Source organism: Alternaria dauci, chromosome 7, assembly GCF_042100115.1.
Source record: "Alternaria dauci strain A2016 chromosome 7, whole genome shotgun sequence".
Lineage (NCBI taxonomy): Eukaryota > Fungi > Ascomycota > Dothideomycetes > Pleosporales > Pleosporaceae > Alternaria > Alternaria dauci.
Window position 1 is genome coordinate 2658887 of NC_091278.1, and position 17788 is coordinate 2676674.

Here is a 17788-nt window from a genome sequence, read left to right on the forward strand (position 1 = left end):
AGCCTAAAAGGTATGACTAAGTACTTAAAGTAGCTATATTAAGTTTAAAAAGCTATCTTCTATTTATCTCTTACTTTTATTTATATATAATAGTAGGCGTCCTTAAGATCTAGTATTATATAGTATTATATACCTAATAGGTAATCTAGTATCTCTCTAATAAGTAGGAGTAAGTAATAATCTTTTATAGTAACTATATTTAGACCTCTATAATCTATATAAAGGTAAAGTATACTATCTTTCTTTAGTATAAAGATAATTAGTAAGCCTATAAGGCTAGTACTATATTAGATCTATCCTTTATAAAGAGCCTCTTCTATATATTTATAGAGTAGTTAAAGCTTACGTAAAGAGAGTATATAGAGTAGTCTATATAGTAGCTCTTTACCTAGTTAGATAGGAATTATATAATCTAAAATCTTATAACTTAGAAGAGTTATAGCCTTTATATTATTAAATATATCTATATATTCTAATAAAGTGTTAGGGATATATAGTTCCTACGCTATATAGATATTATATATATATATATTATAGTTTAATAAAGTATTAGTTAATTAGAGAGTTCCTAAGAGGTAAGTAAAACTAGAATCCTTTTTACTTTTTTAGAGAGTCTCTATACTTACTAACTAAATATTAGCTTTAGTTAATCCTTAGTACTATTTTTAGTACCTATAATTAATAGAAATATCCTTTTATTTAAGAAAAAGATTCTTTAGGAGAAGAGGAAGTCCTTCTTTATCTACCTTATATATAGTTACTTAGGTAATATATTCTATACTATTATTATCTAATAAGTATACCTAGAATACGTATACTACGTAAGTACCTTAATATTATAAACTAATCTATCCTAATCTTAAGAGCTTTATATTCTCTATAAGCTTTATACCTATTTCTATAGTAGTAATTTAATTAATTAAACTAATATCTACTTAAGGATTAAGAATAACCCTAAGTTCTTTTTCTTAACTAGATTCTACTTATACACTATACGTACGCTTTATACCTAGTAAGATATTAATTAGTAACTACCTTACTAATCTTAAATTTTTAAGGAGGCTTACCCTTTTCCTACTTAGTTAATATTAATAAGTACTTAGTTTAGGTTACTACTTTAGTACTTATTAGTATAGTACCCCTTCTTCTAGTACTTAAAGTATATAATTAAGCTATTATCTTTTAGCTTCTTTAGTAGGTTATACTATAGAGTTAGAGAAAGAGCCTCTCTATACTTTCCTTTATAAGCGCTTTAGGCCTATTATTTATATATAGAGGCTACTTTATATAAGTTTCTTTTAAGTATAGATACTAGTATAATAAAGTCCTTTCTAGTAGCTAGAACTTAATAATAATTAGTAATAGCTTATTATAACTTAGGCTATAGTTTTATAAATAAGTATTATACCTTTTACTCCTTAATATAAGTAAAGAGTTAGTTTTCTAAGACTTCTAAGTAAGTAGTAAAAGAGTAAACTATCTAGTCTTTTTACTATATAGTATTATTATACGCTATAGCTACTTTAAGACTATAGTTAATAGGATTAGAGAGTAAGTTAAGTAGGTACTACTTAAAGTATTCTTAGGTAGGATCCTCCCCTTATACTTTAAATATACGCTTATAGTATATATACTAAAGCTCCTTAGGTTCTCCTCCTATATACTATATAGACTATAAAACTTTATTATAGTTAGTAGAAAACTCTTATAGTAGTAGTTAAAAAGCTATCTTATAAGAATAGATAAATTTATAATATTCTTTAATTATTTTTCCTTAGTACTCTATAGGGTCCTTAGGTTTTAAAGTATATTTTAGGTGTATAGCGCCTATAGGTTTAGGTGTATATTAGGTGCGCGTAATAGGATCCTTAGTGCTAAGGGTAATATAGCTTACTTCTACTTAGGGTATACCTTATCCTATTTCTTCTAGCTATATAACTTTATCTTCTAGCTTATATAGCTATTAGAGGGTAAGTAGTTTATCCTATAATTTCTTAATAGTTATAATACACTTCTCTAGTATTATAAGTATATTTTCTACTAGTAGTATATATTTACTATATAGTATTTATATTAGGCTTAAAAGGCTAGAACTTTAGCTCCCTACCTTAGCTTAGGTAGTAGATTACGTTAAGGGAGCTATTCTTAGACTATTTACCTTATAGGAGAGAAGAATTATTATATAAGAGGTAGTTATAGGTAATAGTATTTACTTTATACTATAAGAGAATAGTAGGGGATAACTCTATATTCTAATAGTATACTAGGGGAAGTAATAATAATAATTCTTACTAGTCTTCTTACGCGTAAAGCGTAGGTTAAGAGTAAGTTCCTCCTCTATAAAGATAATAAGAGAAGTAATTATATTAGGACCTTAGTGCCCTTCTAGCTAAGCTATATCCTATACGTTATAAAGAAGGACCCTTAAAGAGTAAGAGTTATATAAATAAGATAAGTTATAACTATAAAAGAAGGACCCTTACTACTAAAGATACTAAGAGAGTATTAGACTAATAAGTTTAAAGAACTTTTTAAAGAAAATAAAGCTATAAATTTAGTAGACTATTAGGATTAGGATTATAAGATTATCTTAGATAAAGGGGTAAAGCTAAGCCTAGGACTAACATATCCTATATTACTCAAGTATAATACTAAGCTAAGGGATTACCTCTAGAAAAATCTAAAGAAAGAATTTATCTAACTAGGATTAAGCCTAATAGCCTTACTTATCTTATTTATAAAGAAGCCTAATAGGAAGTAGTAACTATATATTAACTTCTATAGATTAAATAGTATTACTTAAAAGAACTAATATCCTTTATTACTAATTATAGAGCTTATAGATTAACTCTAAGGAGCTAAGTAGTTTATAAAGTTTAATAATTAGGAAGGATTTTACTAAATTAAGATTAAAGAGAGATATAAATAGATAATAGCTTTTAAGATAAAATATAGACTATTTAAATATATAGTAATACCTTTTAGGTTAATAAATACCTTAGTAATATTTTAGTTAGTTATTAATAACGCCCTTTATAAGTATCTTAGAATCTTTATTAAAGTATATATTAATAATATACTAGTATATACTAGTAGGATACTAGAGGAATATATAAAGTATATTAAGAAAGTACTAAGGAAGCTTAAAGAATATAAGCTATACTTATAGCTAGGGAAGTATAAATTCTATATAAAAGAAATAGAATACCTAGGCTTTATAATATTTATAAAGGGAGTAAAGATAAACTTAAAAAAGATAGTAACTATATAAGAGTAGCTAATACCTAAAATAGTTAAGGATATATAATCCTTCCTAGGATTTACTAACTACTACTAGAAGTTTATTAAAGATTACTTAAAGATTATAATACCCCTCTCTAAGATTATAAAGAAGGAAATTAGTTTTAAATAGAATAAGGAATATTAGGAGGCTTTTAATTAAATTAAGTAGATCTTCCTTAAAGTACTTATACTTAAGATATATAACTTAAAATAAAAGATATAAGTTAAGACTAATATATTAGATTATATACTTAGAGCTATATTATTATAGTAGTACCTAGATAAGAAGTAGAGACTAGTATTCTACTACTTAAGAAAGTTCTCTAGAGTAGAACTTAACTATAATATTTATAATAAGGAGCTACTAGGAGTAGTTAATTCCTTTAAATAGTAGGAGGTCTATTTATTAGGACTACTATATTAGATTAAGGTTTTTACTAATTACTAGAACTTAGTAATATTTATAATTTTTTATTTTCTATAAGTAGGTAGGTATTATTAAAATAAGACTTTAAAAAAGTAAAAAGTAGCTATCCCTCTACTTATTAGTTATAAAAGTTAATAAAAAAGATAAAGTAATAACATAATTTAAACGCTAGACTAATTAGTATTTTATAGTAGTAAAGCTCTAATATCTATATACAAAAACTAAAGTTAAAGAGAATTTACTAAAGGTAACTAAAAAAGATACCTATTAAACCTTAGCAGAGATCTAATAAGGGTTACTAGTATTAGCTAGTAATACGATTATAATATATTATAAAGGGGAGGATATAGTATATTTACTATAACTAAGAAGGGTTATATAAAAACCTAGCTACTTCTAACCTTTATACTAATACTAACTTACTTTAAGTATCCTACTATATATAATTAAATTATACTATATATAAATACTATATATCCCTTAAGGTAACTTATTATAGCTATTTAGCTAGGCTAGTATACCTTCTCTAGTAAGGAGCCCCTTAACCTATTAAATATAAATAATATAAGCTTTACTACTATATATACCTAAGAGCTAAATCTAGTAGTTAGTAAAGAGCTAGAAGAGTAAATACCTCTAATACTCTAAATCCTTAGTAATAATAAATCTATTAGCTAATACCTTATTAAGAGGTCTAGGGTTAGTAATATTATTATAAAGGTAACTTATAAGTAAATTAGAATATAGTATCTAAAGAAGGTTATAAAGTGTAAGGAGATTATCTATACTAATACTTACTACCTTATTAATCTCCTTATATTTAGCTACCTTACCTACCTAACCTTTAGTAAGTAGAGTAAAGAGACTAAGAGATAGCTATACTACTAAGCTATTAATATTAAAAGAGTACTTAAGGACTTATATCCTAGGCTTAAGGAGAGGGAATTTAAAGAGATACTATAAGGATAAAAGAATAAAGTATAGGCTATACTATTATTAATATTCCTCTAACTAAAGTTAATTATTAAATATTAGTTATAGCTATACTATAGGTAGCTAGTTAGTTATTCTTAAGAGGGGGTAAAGGTAGTAGTAGTAGAAGTAGTAGTAGTAGTTATAAAGAGTAGATATAGTAAAGGATAATAGAGGATAGTAGAAGATAGTAAGGGATAGTATATAAGTTAGAAGGTTACTATAAATTATCTTATCTCTAGTAGGCGTATAATACTATTATATATCTTTAGTATCTAGTATTTATAATATACTACGTATATACTAGTAGTACTAAATATAAGTATAAGCCTATAGTTACTTAGTTAGCGCTTTATCTTAAAAAAAGTCTCTAAATATACTATAATAATAAAAAAAGTCTATAAAGGCTAAAGCTAAAAGGTAGGTATAAGGTATAATATAGGGGATAGATAGAGAGGTATTATAAGTAAAAAGAGACTTCTAAATATACTATAATAGTTTAGGCTTAGTTTTAAAATATCTTAGTAATATAATATAAGATAATACTATAGGCCTAATCCTTAAGGCCTAAAGGGAATATTACTACTATATTAAGTTAAGTTAACACTAGTTTACTAGTAGTATCCCCCCTATAAGGACTTACTTTTACTTAGTAGAGAGACTAGTAAGAAAGAAGTCTTACGTACTATATATACTATTCTAGATAAGAAATAACTACTTAGTTATTACTACTCTTTTTAGAGGTGTATAGTCTAGTAGACTAGAGCTATTCCCTTATCCCCCCTACCTAAAAATAGCCTATAAGGTTACTAAATTAAGACGCTAGTAAGATATAAGTAGTATAAATACTATAGAAGTATCTATATATTAATACTCTAAAAAAATTATATATTAATAGCTATTTAGCGTAGCTTAATAACCTTATATTTACTATTATCTAATCTTGGTAGGGTGGCTTGTTACGCGAACTAGCTCGTTACGCGCACGGGTACTGTACTGCAAAGCTTGTCGCACACCATGCATGCACCCCACCCTGCCCCGCCTTACTCCACAATCCCGCAATCGCACCTCCTTCATTTGACAGGCGGTGCTGACCGGCGAGGCGGGTCTCAGCCATGCATGGGCAAACCGATCGACCGGTTATGTTAATTGACCAAAACAGCGAATTGGATCAGTTCATACAAGGGCAAGATGATCTGTCGTCCCGCTAGGTGACCGTAATTGTTGATATACTTGCCCACCTGTGGAGCACTAGGTGGTTGAACATGTTAAGCTTCTCAGCTGGACGCAGCTGAATTCAGCTCACTTCAGCTGAGAAAAGCGCATCTCTGAATGTACGATGCCCCCTCTTCACCTTTCGAGCATCATCGAAACCGACTCAGAGTTGTTGGGTACCCGATATGTCTCTGAGAAAGCTGCTCGGTCTGAAGAAGAGTAGGAGGGGAGAGCAAAGCAACCCCCCTTCCCAATGCCAAGGCCCTCAGCCATATCAGGTACAGCCATGCCACAGTCAGCTGGCGAGTCTAATAACCAACATGCCTAGCATCAGAACTATACGCAATACCAACCCTACCAATACCCAAATTACCGACAGCCAGTATCGGCTGTCCCACTAGCAAGCCCGCAGCAGGGCTACCAGTTTAACCAACAAGCACTCGTCCGCTTCCCAGGACCGAAACTCTGCCAGGTTTGCAACAACTTGAACTTCGCCGATATCATACGCCCCGGCGGTGTAGCCCAACACACCTCCCTATCCGCCCTACGCGCTGCCGCCGCATGGGGCTGTGTCCTGTGCAACATTCTCCACCACGGGCTGTTGCGAAGCGATTACAACAAAATACGTTTGACGCAAGGGACCTTTAGTGACAAAGATCCCGGGTTCCACTTTCGCATTTTCAAGCATGCGAAGTATGATTGTATGGGGGTTCGGGCAGGTCCGTTCTCGCCTCAGCAATTTCACAATGTAGAAGCGCTGCAGAAATGGTTAGAGACGTATGTCAAATCTCAAGAGCAGCCGTTTTGGGTGTCTGCGGAGAACATAGAGGTAAAACTGTGGGAAAATCCAGGTATGTACTGCGTGCTCACTTTGATATCTCGAGCCAGTGCGTTGCTGCTAGGCAATCAGTTTAGTGTATACGGGGTAGTCTGCTCGGACATCAGAGCTCTTTGAAGTTGGACGTAGTGGCTGACCTCAATGGTTCTCTCATCAGGAGACCCAGCAACCGCCTTGCTGTCGGATATCAGCCCACTGAAACCAAAACCCAAGAAGCCATGGTCGGACGAGTACTTTGCGGAGATAAAGACTGCGCTTGATACGTGTATCTCGTCACATGTTGTTTGTCCATCCTTCGGCGAAGATGACGAGCCTCAGTTGCCGAATCGGGTCCTCTATGTAGGAACGCTTCAGGCGCCGGAGATATGTCTCTTTGAGCCACATACCTATCCCAACGGCCGCAGAGCCTACTATGCGGCGCTGTCCTATTGCTGGTAAGTTCCTGGCTCTTTTTTTCTACAAGTTATCAGCTATCTGTTACGCTGTCAGATGTATCGCTCTGTCATGGTCAGTCTAATGTTTTACATTTAGGGGACCCTCGCAAAATCTGCGCCTACTAACGACGACACTCGAAGCCTTCAAAAATCGAATCACGGAAGACATGCTTCCTCGCACGATTCTCGAAGCTGTTTTTATCGCCCGTCGTCTCGGGCTTCTATTCCTTTGGGTCGATGCTCTTTGCATCATCCAGGATTCCACAGATGATTGGAAAGCTGAATCCATGCTCATGGCGTCAATATACCACAATGCTTGGGTAACTATCGGTGCCGGCATAGCTAGCAGCGTCCATGAAGGCGTCATTGTCTCCTCTCCACCCGCCTTGGAGCTAGAGTTGGCTCAACTACCCTCCTTTGATCCAAACGGTACTCGTACCGCTACAGCATTCATAGGACTTGAGCCGGACAAGGAGTTCGTTCCCATCAAACTGCGAACTCGAGGTTGGTGCTTCCAAGAAGAGCTTCTATCGCCACGATTCCTGCTTTTTGATGACGAGAACTGGGAACTCTGTTGTCAAAACCGTAAGGTTGAGAATCGTCATGACCAGTCACGTCTCGCGCACGCCTTCTTCGGCACGCACGACCCAGACGAGGAGCACTGGGAGGCCTTTCGTCAGGTTGAGCATAACATTCACCATAATTGGTGTGCCTTGATGGAGCGTTATAGCCTCCGCAGCTTGACAGTCGCATCGGACAAGCTCGTCGCCATCTCAGGGCTAGCGAAGCGATTCCAAGCAGTTACGCATGATACCTACGTAGCTGGCGGGTGGGCAAAGAGCATCGCGCACGATATCATGTGGGAGATGCAACGGGCCCCTGTCCGAGAAGATGATCCGAGAAAGGGAGAAGCAAAGTTTCTCGCCCCGAGTTGGAGCTGGGTCAGCGTCGACGCCGGAGTCATCTGGCCGTACAATAACGAAATGGAGGACAGTGATATAGTCGTTACGAACATCAGTATCAGCCTGACGTATGAGAATCTAAGCACGAGCGAGTATGACCCTTTTGGTCCGCTGTTGGGTGGGCACGTGAACATGCAGGGAAGGATGAAAGAGGGCAGGATATCATGCGTCCGATCCGTGGGGCGCTCAGGTTTCGAAAGCTTTGATTTCAGCTTTGAGGCTTCCACGCCGGAAGAAGGGGGTAAGTCTCCCGTCTCATCTCCCAATCCACTGTGATGAGTATACTGGGCTTCCTTGGAGGCCTACATCGTAGAACCAAGGCTAAAATCCATCCTAGAGCCACCTCAGTCCCTGCGTGAATCGAAGCCTAGAATCAAGCTAGATTACCTATCCGCAGCCGCCTTACCGAAGACGGAACAGCTCAATGGTACCGATTGGGTAACAGGGACCGTATACGCACTGGAAGTGCTCAAGACAGCTGGGCTGATTATAGAGTCCGTAGAGGGTCATGCGGGAATCTATCGTCGGATTGGACGGTACTCTTTGCCTCAGACGTTGGCATCCATGTTTGCCTCTACGTCCGCATTTCGGCTTTTAGGACCTAAGAGCAGCGGCCCGAAGCCCCCGACGTATAAGGTTCTCCAAACAAACCTCGATGGGTCTGTTGTGATTGACGCAAGTAATCCAGTTTACGAAGAGAGCGAGGAAGATCTGCAGAGAATGTACGCAGATTGGTGGTTCGGTAGAGCCGTAACAAATATCGTACTTGTATAGAAGTCAGTACAATATAGGGAGAGCTTCTTCGGCAGACTCGAAATATAGCTGGAATTGCAAGTAGTTGGCATGAAGGATTGAAATGCCTGCGCATCGGCTGATAGTTGCAGGTCAGGTCAGGTAAGTAGCACTTCAGAATCACTATACAGACCTCGCTCATAGCCTCCGCCTCTTCCTCATCTGACGCGGCGGCATATGAACTGTCCACCATATGTCATCCAGCCCGTCGTCATCATGGCCCGGCTCCTCAGCCTGTCCACGACCAACATCAACCGCCTCACCTCCGTCTCCTTGCCTCTCTTCTTCCGTCGTCGTGTCATGCTCCTCAGCCACCGTCGCGCCCCGAACGAACCTCGTCATTCTGCCCAGCGTCGTCATCTGCTCCGCAACCACCCACCAGAGCTCATCCACCAGTACCTCGGCGGCCGCTTTAAAAACGGGCTTGAACCAGCTCCTTTCCCCACCGCCAACCTTGGTTTCTTCTCCTTCGTCGTCGTCGTCGTCTTCCTCGACGATCCCCTGCTCCGTCTCCGCGGCCGCGACCAGCAGGAACGGGACGTCGCCGCGTCGCCAACGCGGCTTCCCCTCGTGCGCCTCATTCACTTCCGCCAGCGACGTCCGCAGCACCGAGGCCACGGCGGCGGGTGATGCGCAAAGGAAGACGGGCAGATCGAGACCCGACGGGAGGGCGCCAGACGCGCGCATGGTGCGATAACTGGCGCGCGCCTTCTCAACCCAGTCTCCTCCCATCCCTGCCTCCCCTTTTCCTTGCTCGCCCTTGGCGTCTTCGTCGTCGTCGTCCACCTCGACCCAGCGGATCTCGAACGAGCGTCGCGCCTCGGCGATCTCGTCGGCCGGCTGCCCTTCCTCCTCCAACGCCTTCTGGATCGGCATCACCGCTATCTCCCATGCGCGTGTGTAGAATTGGGCCACGTCCGACTCCGGCATGGCGGCGACGGCATTGCGAGTATAGAACGCGACGAAGCCCCAGGCCCCGCCGCCCGCCCGTTTATGCCAGGTCTTGAGCCAGTCGGGGGGGGATGGCGGAGGCCGTTGCTGCTGTTGCTGCTGCTGCTGCTGCTGCTGCTGTTGCTTTTGCGCAGACGACGATGACAACGTGGGGGCGGCAGAAGAAACCTCTTTCTCGAGCTTCATGCGGCGCAGCTGCTCCTGCCACACGACGCGAGCCATCTCCATAACGCCGTCCTCGCCGAGCGCGTCGCGGAAGCCGGCCTGCATCTTGGCGCGCTCCTCGTCCGACAGCGCGGCGTTGTCAGCGGGCGTGGCGTGAGCATACCGCTTGAAGTTCCAGCCGGGCGGCCAGTAGGTGCTGGCGGCGTTGGTATAGGAGGTGAACGAGCTGGACGGTTTCGACATGGCTCTGGGCCGGAGGCGGGGTGGACAAGGTGAGTGGTGAGGTGGTAGGGTACAACAAGGCGAGATTGATTGAGTGCTCCTCAAGATCCAACTGGAAAAGATGCACTACTCAATTGCGAGTTCATACCAAGGAACCATTTGAAAGGGATAGTCTGGTTCAGCGCTACGGCTTCGCAATAGTCTCTTCAAACACATTCAGCCTCGCACGTTAGCAGTAGAGCTAAGCCAGCACCTCTCCTAGATGGGAACTGTCTTTGCTGGAGCAAAAGGGCGGAAACCAGGCGCCACTTGCCGGCTGTACAAAATAGTCGCTAAAGTCGCTCAAAGAGGGGTTGCTTGAGGCATCGGGCGAGTTGGAGTCAGGGAAGGGAACGTTCGTGGGCTCATCTTCAGAACTGCTATCAGAGTCGCTAGAGTCGCTGCAATCGCTGGAGGATATTGCGGAGGACGTTCGAGTGGTCTTGGGCTGTCGGAGGAGCTTCGACCGAAGTAGATATACTAGAAAGAGGGGGTTCGCGAGAGTCTGGCAGCGAGAGTACAGGTACGGTCATTTGAATCAAACACTGTCAAAAACGATCTCACTACCGTGGACCTGTATTATTTGTGCCTGACAGTTGACTGTCTTGGACCGGTGGAAGAGCAAAAAACATACAACAGCGGGGATTCGCTAGTAGTCACCCACCTAACTACTAATCCGCCGGTACACTGCTTGTATATAGCTGAGCGCACGGGAAGCCTAATTGTCTCCTGTCCGGTAGTCACAAGTGTCCTCAAATTTTTTTTGTTTACAGTAAGTGGGTAGCTGGCTGCGTCATCCCTGGACGCCTTAATCAGTCAGGCCAATGTGCAGCAGGCATTTCGCGCTAACAAGCACGCCATGCATGTGTACCTTTTGTCAGCGCGTGATGCCTGCTGTGTATTGGCGCACCCCCTTAGGCGCCCAGCGATAATGTAGCTAATGAACGCGAAATGCCATGTTAGCACATTGCTGATTCCCCGTCATGTATCGGGAGATACCAATATTCGTATCAGACGTTCTGCGTACGTCAACTACACGCACAGACAATACATAGCCAGTTGTAAGACTGCGTTTACCGCCGGCAGTAATGCCACACCTTCGCGGGCGGCGTTACTGCATCTGTCTCGCAACTACAAGTGTTCCCTGCACTAGCATCGTTACATAAGTAGCTAGCTATCGCGCATAGTATTTCACTTGAGTGATCAGAGTATGTAGAGTGTGCTTTCTTTAGCCAAAGTCTAAGACTGGTCTTTTGTCTTTCACTACCTATAGTGCCAGGTCCCATGCAAGATAGAATAGATAAGTACAATCTCAGCCTTCACTTCGCTATGCAGCGAATCATGCCGCCTTTGATCTGCTTACCTCAGCGAGGCTGAGTGCGAGGTCTGACGTCGGTGGGCGTTACCATTCTGAACGGTAACCGATACAAGCTTAGCTTTCCGCTCAACCAAACAGTATAAATCCTACGCTCTTCTTCCTACTTTTTGCTGTTACAGAGGCGTAAAACCAGAAAATGACGAAGGGGCACCAGTCGTTCTTCACGTACCCTCTGACGCGACCGTTACCGTTCAAATGGTACACGCCGACAGTTGTTCTTGGTGGTTTAATCTTCACCGTGATTTTCACTTTTCTCAATCTTGCCTCTAGCGGTTACAACCTACAGTGTCTGTGCGCGTAATGCCTAGGTTCGCGTAATGCCCGCCCCTAACACTATAACACTATAACTTTAGCGCGATATAACTCTACTAATATAGATCTAATTTAAGAAGTAATTAAAGAAATTAAATTATATAAGCTAGGAGATAATTTCTTATATATAAAAGTTGCTGCTAAGTTTAATATTAACTAGCGTACACTCGCTTAAAGATATTAGGGTAAAATAAGACCCTATAGCGTTAGCTATTAATCCCTCTACCTATAATACGAAGCTAAGCTTATATAATACATTAAGACGCTTACTAAGTAACGTTTACTACCTATAAGGATAATAATATATTAATTTACTTTATCTTTAGCTAGAAAAGAAGTTTTAGATAGCTAGGTTATACGCTTTATAAATAGGTATTTAGATAACCTTATTACTTAGTATAGTTAGGGGATAGACTAGTTATACTATAAAGCTAATTTAGGGGAGAAGTATAGCTTATATTTTAAGCTCTTATATAATAAGATAGAAGAGTATAACCTTATACTAACCTATATATTTAATATAGACGAGAAGGGATTTTAACTTAGAATACTTAATAGAATAAAGTAGGTATTTAATAAGGTACTCTATAACTAAAAAAAAGTAACTTAGGCTCTTTAAGATAGCTTAACTAAGTAGATAACTATCTTAGCTTATATTTATTTAGATAGCTTAGTTCTAAGTCCTTTACTTATCTTTAAAGGAGCTAATAGAGCTATTTAATCTAGCTAGATAGATACTATTAAAGTAGGTAACTACTTAGTCTTTATTACCTTATCTCCCTCTAGTTAGAGTAATAATAATATTAGGTTAACTTAGCTTAAAGAAGTCTTTAAAAGAGAGACTAGAAGGTATACTTTAACTAGCTATTACTTACTACTCCTTAATAGCTATAGATCTTATATAATAATAGATTTTATTAATTATTACTATAATAATAAGATCCTATTAGCTATATTTCTATCTTATACTACCTATACACTTTAACTACTTAATATTAAGATATTTAAGCCTCTCTTAACTACTTATTTATCTAAACTAATAAACTTTCTTTAATTAAGCTATAGTTTACTTAATATTAGTAAAGGAGACTTCTTCTTACTCTTTTAGAGAGCTTAGAGTAGTACCTTTAAACCTCTACCTATTAAAAGATTATTTAAAGTAACTAGTATATACTTACCTAACTTAGATACTATACTTAAGAAGTTTACTAAAGAAGTATTAGATTTAGATAAAAGCTTAACTTCTATACTTAGTAGAGAAGACTAGCTTAAGATTAAGTCTATTATATACTATATAGTAAAAGATTAAAGTAATAAGGATATTAAGAAGCTTTAATAAAGTTTATACTATATTATAGCTTAAAATAGTATCCTCTAAAGAGAGATTAGGGGCCTTAGGGAGTCTTTAGCTATTAAAAAAAGGTATAATAATAAGTCCTATACCTTATAGCTTAAGAGTACTTAGGGGTATTATAGAGGAGCTATTTTTTAGTTACCTAAGCGTGTTTAATAAGCTTAGGATAATAAAGTATTATAATAATAATAAGCTATATAATAATAACTTTAAAAAGTAGAGAGGAGATAGCTAAAGGAGTAAACCTACTATTATAAGCTTTAATTACTTAAGGTAAGGCGTATTAAATAAGAGAGATATTAGGAGGTATAAAAGAAAGAGTTAGCTAAAAAGATAACTAAAAAGTAATATTAGAAAGCGCTTTATAACTCTTAAAAAGCTATATAACTATCCTAAAAGAGTAAGTATAAAGCCTTATAAGCTCCTAAGATAGCTATAAAGTGTTAGAAGTATATTAGTAATACTATAGCTTTTATATAAGCCTTAGTAGTTATACTAGTAGCTCTACCCTAAAGAACTAAAATATAGTTAATCTACACCCCTAAAAAATATTCTAAGTAAGCTAAAACTTCTATAAGGCTATATATAGTATAAATCTAGCTTTATATAACTTTATTATAATTTTTAGTAGTATTATAGCTTCTTTTCTTATAAGGTTATAGTGTTATTACCTAGGCATTACGCGAACCTAGGCATTACGCGCACAGACACTGTAGTTTTGCAATCAACACTTGACTCAAACACAACAATCTCGCAGAATCAGTGGCTACGACAATGGCCATCCTATTTCACCTCCAAAATAAAACCATTATGCCAGTCTGTCGATCTGCCCGTTAATGGAAAGTTTTTACAAATCAGACCGCGCTATCGTATGGACTGATGGCAGTCTGGCAACAACACGATGGGCATAGAACCCTCCTACCTTCGTTGACCTATCACAACAACATCCTACAAGATTGTTCTATCAACTCTATCGGAGTAAAATTTCAAGCTCTGGACCAGGGTGGAAACCAAATATCGTATTCTGAATGGAACGCTATCGTTCGCACATATGCGACGTGTCAAATTCTCAATGCGCTCGGCACCGTTTTCTTCAATATTACGCAAACATACACTTACGTCCCATCAAAAATATCATTCTCATGGGTCAAAAATGGATTTCTCGGAACGGAATTCCTCTCCCGTCACAAACAAGCACAAGGCAGCCTTTGGTGGGGCGAGTCGTTGATGGCAAACTATTGGGCCTATTCGACGCGGTTGATGCAAGACATCCGCGCTAACATGACAGCTGTTGGTCGACTGGGAATCCGAAAGGGCTTTATATATTTCACACCCATGGGACTTCCAACGGACCTGGCCAATCTGGACTTTTTAATCCCCGACTACCGGTTCATCGTGGATCTAGGCGGCGGCAACTTCGATGTCATCGCACCAGACAGTGCCCTAAAGAATGCGACAATCGGCCGGCTGGGACAGAAAAAAATATATCCCAATATATGGATACCCGTGGATACCTTGGCCAAGTCTGCATACTCTACGGTCCTCGCGGACCTCGGACAGGTTAACAAACCAAACATCCTGACCAACACGACAGCACTTGAATACTTCACAGCCAACTTCACCGCCATGAAGAAGCACATGGCAAACGCCGAGCCTGGACCGGAGCGAGATCCCTTTGATGCCCAGCAGCGCGCTATTACAGGGCCACTGCGTGTTCTTCCCTCTGTTATTTCGGCAAGATACCTGTGTCAGGTGCCGCAACTAAAGTCCACCGGGAATCTGATCGTGGCTATTCTCGTTGCCAATCTGGTTTTTCTGCGGACAGTATGGCAAATATTCAAATTATGCATTGAGGCATATTTAGTGCGTAAGCATCCAGACGCAATGAAATGCAAAGGCTGCGCAGGCGATTTATCGGATGATGAATTGCTAGGGCTTCGGACATTCTCGATGGGATCTGGGGAGGTAGAAGGGTCGCGGAACTCCGAAGTCCGTCTCCACTCGGTTGATATCCCATCCAGTCTTCTATCAAGACCTGAGGACGGAGAATTTGGAGAAAACTCCAGAATGATTCACGATAGGTAGACGTCTGGCAGGGAGTGATAAGTTCAAAGACAATGAAAACATCAGGGGCCGGATTTAAGGAGAGCCTTGGGCGTTAAGGCTGATGGTGCGCTGGCCTGAACAACTTCGTATGGCCACTCTAGATTAGTTCCATAACTGAATAACTGCCTATTCTGCCTTAAAAAAATGTTCCACATCCTCCGCTACTATATCCGTGCTACAGGGGCACTCTATAGCTCTAGTGCTTCACTTGCAAGGCGTTGCCACGGTTGTGCGTCGTCTACAAAGTTAGCAGTAACGTAGCCTATCGAGTGTTTGCTAACAGGATTCGCCATGAACACTGCCGAGTTCCAACTAGATTCGAAGTTCATCAATTGTTTGTAAGTGGACCAGCACGCCGTGTACTCACAAGAGGTGCAGTAGACCTGAACTCAGCATGAGAACCGCCTATAGGATCTGCCGCTTCCGTCTAACAGCGCGGAAGTTGCGAAAACTTTAGACACTAATGTCGAGCTCTTGCAATTGAAAGTGTGCTTTGTTGATTTCTTCTTGGGTAGGAGCGAGCAGAAGTTGCGCATAGTAGTTGCTTGCCCTACAGTAGCGTGTTACAGTGCCCGTGCGCGGGTCGAGCTAGTTAGTGGGTCGAGCCACCCCACTAATATCAGACAATTACAAATATAAGGTTATATAGCTACACTAAATAGCTATTATTATAAGATTTTTTAGAGTATTAATATATTAAAGCCTCTAAAGCTTTTATACTAGTTATTTCTTACTAGTATCTTAATTTAGTAGCTACGCGCGCTATTTTTAAGTAGGTAAGATACTACTAGTAAACTAGTATTAACTTAACTTAATATAGTTATAATATAATAATACTTTATTAGATTCTTTACTACTTTATATAAAGCTATTTACTTATATTTTTCTACTATATTATGACTTTTTTTAGTAGTTATAGCTTATAATTATAATTTTTTAAGTAGTTATTATATAGCTAGTTCTTTAGTATACTATTAAACTTTATAAGTATACTTAATTCTAGCTTATTATAAAGCTACCTTTATAGTTTCTTAAACTTACTTTTTATAAACTATTACTACTACTCTTACCTCTTTATTATAAGTTTTTTAAAGTTATAGTTATATAAGTTTATTTAGTTTAGTAACTTTATATATATACTTATTAGTAAGCTTTTATAAACTATAGAATATAGTATTACTATACTAGTTATTATTATCTTATATAGCTAGTATTATTATAAAGTAAGCTTATAAGTAAAGTTATATATATATAGTTTAAAAATTAAAACTATAAATAGGGGTCCTTTATTTTATCTAGTATATATTTCCCCTTTTAGTATTCTAATATTCTACTAAAAATTAATCTTTTTTTAGCCTATATACTAAGCTAATACTAACTAATACCTATTTACCCCTTTTCTAGCCTAGTTACTATATTACCTTCTTACTCTAAACTATAACTATTTATATACCTATTTTACTTATTATACCTCTTATAATACTACTACCTAAGTACTATAAGTATAGTAAAGTACTAAGTACTATAATAGATATATTTTAGTTTAGGAAATAGAAGTAAAACTATACTACTTACTTTCTACCTATATATATATACTAATATAATAATATATATATAACTTTAAAGTATTAGAGCTTTATAATATATATCTTAGCCTCTACCTCTATTCTACCTTTACCCCTACTAGTAAATCTAGATATTATATTATTTATACTTATTTACTTAAACCCTCTATTATTATTACTTTATACCTAAGTACCTCTACTTATACCTCCTCTACTTTTATTTACTATAACTATATCTATATCTTATCCTAATTTAATACTATAGCTTAATAGTATATTTAGAAATATAATATCTTTACTATTAGTTAACTCTATAGTAGCTAGTATAGGTAGTATAAGATATATACCTATACTATCTACACCTATAAGGTTTATACCTAGTAATATAAACTTATCTTATAGTACTACTTCTATCTTTATATCTTAGCTAGATTAAGAAATATAAGAGTATAATAATAAGAGTAGTAGTAGTAAAGGTATTAAGTAAGGTATTAGTCTTACTAAACTTAAATTAGTAGAGCGCCTTATATATAATATACTTTAAATACTACTGCTTATAAACTTAGAAGACTTAGTATTCCTAGAAACTTATACTCTAATAAACTCTAAGAAGGTCTTAATTACTAAGTTTTATTATAAGATTTTAAAGATTTATCTTAAGATATATAATACTTATAACTATATATAGTTTAGGATAGATATTATTTACTATAAATATTTAGCTTATTTAAAAGATTATATAAACTACTCTAGTATAAATAAGTTTATACTACT

At 37.8% G+C, this 17788-nt stretch overlaps 1 protein-coding gene across 1 annotated transcript; it reads right to left on the reverse strand.

The window, feature by feature from the left end:
• Nucleotides 1–9060: 9060 nt before the first annotated feature.
• Nucleotides 9061–10281, reverse strand: ACET3X_007974 (uncharacterized protein; the record flags this gene model as incomplete). Its single annotated transcript, XM_069454179.1, has 1 exon — nt 9061–10281. The coding sequence occupies one exon, from the start codon at nt 10279–10281 to the stop codon at nt 9061–9063; it is 1221 nt and encodes a 406-aa protein (XP_069305137.1).
• Nucleotides 10282–17788: the final 7507 nt, after the last annotated feature.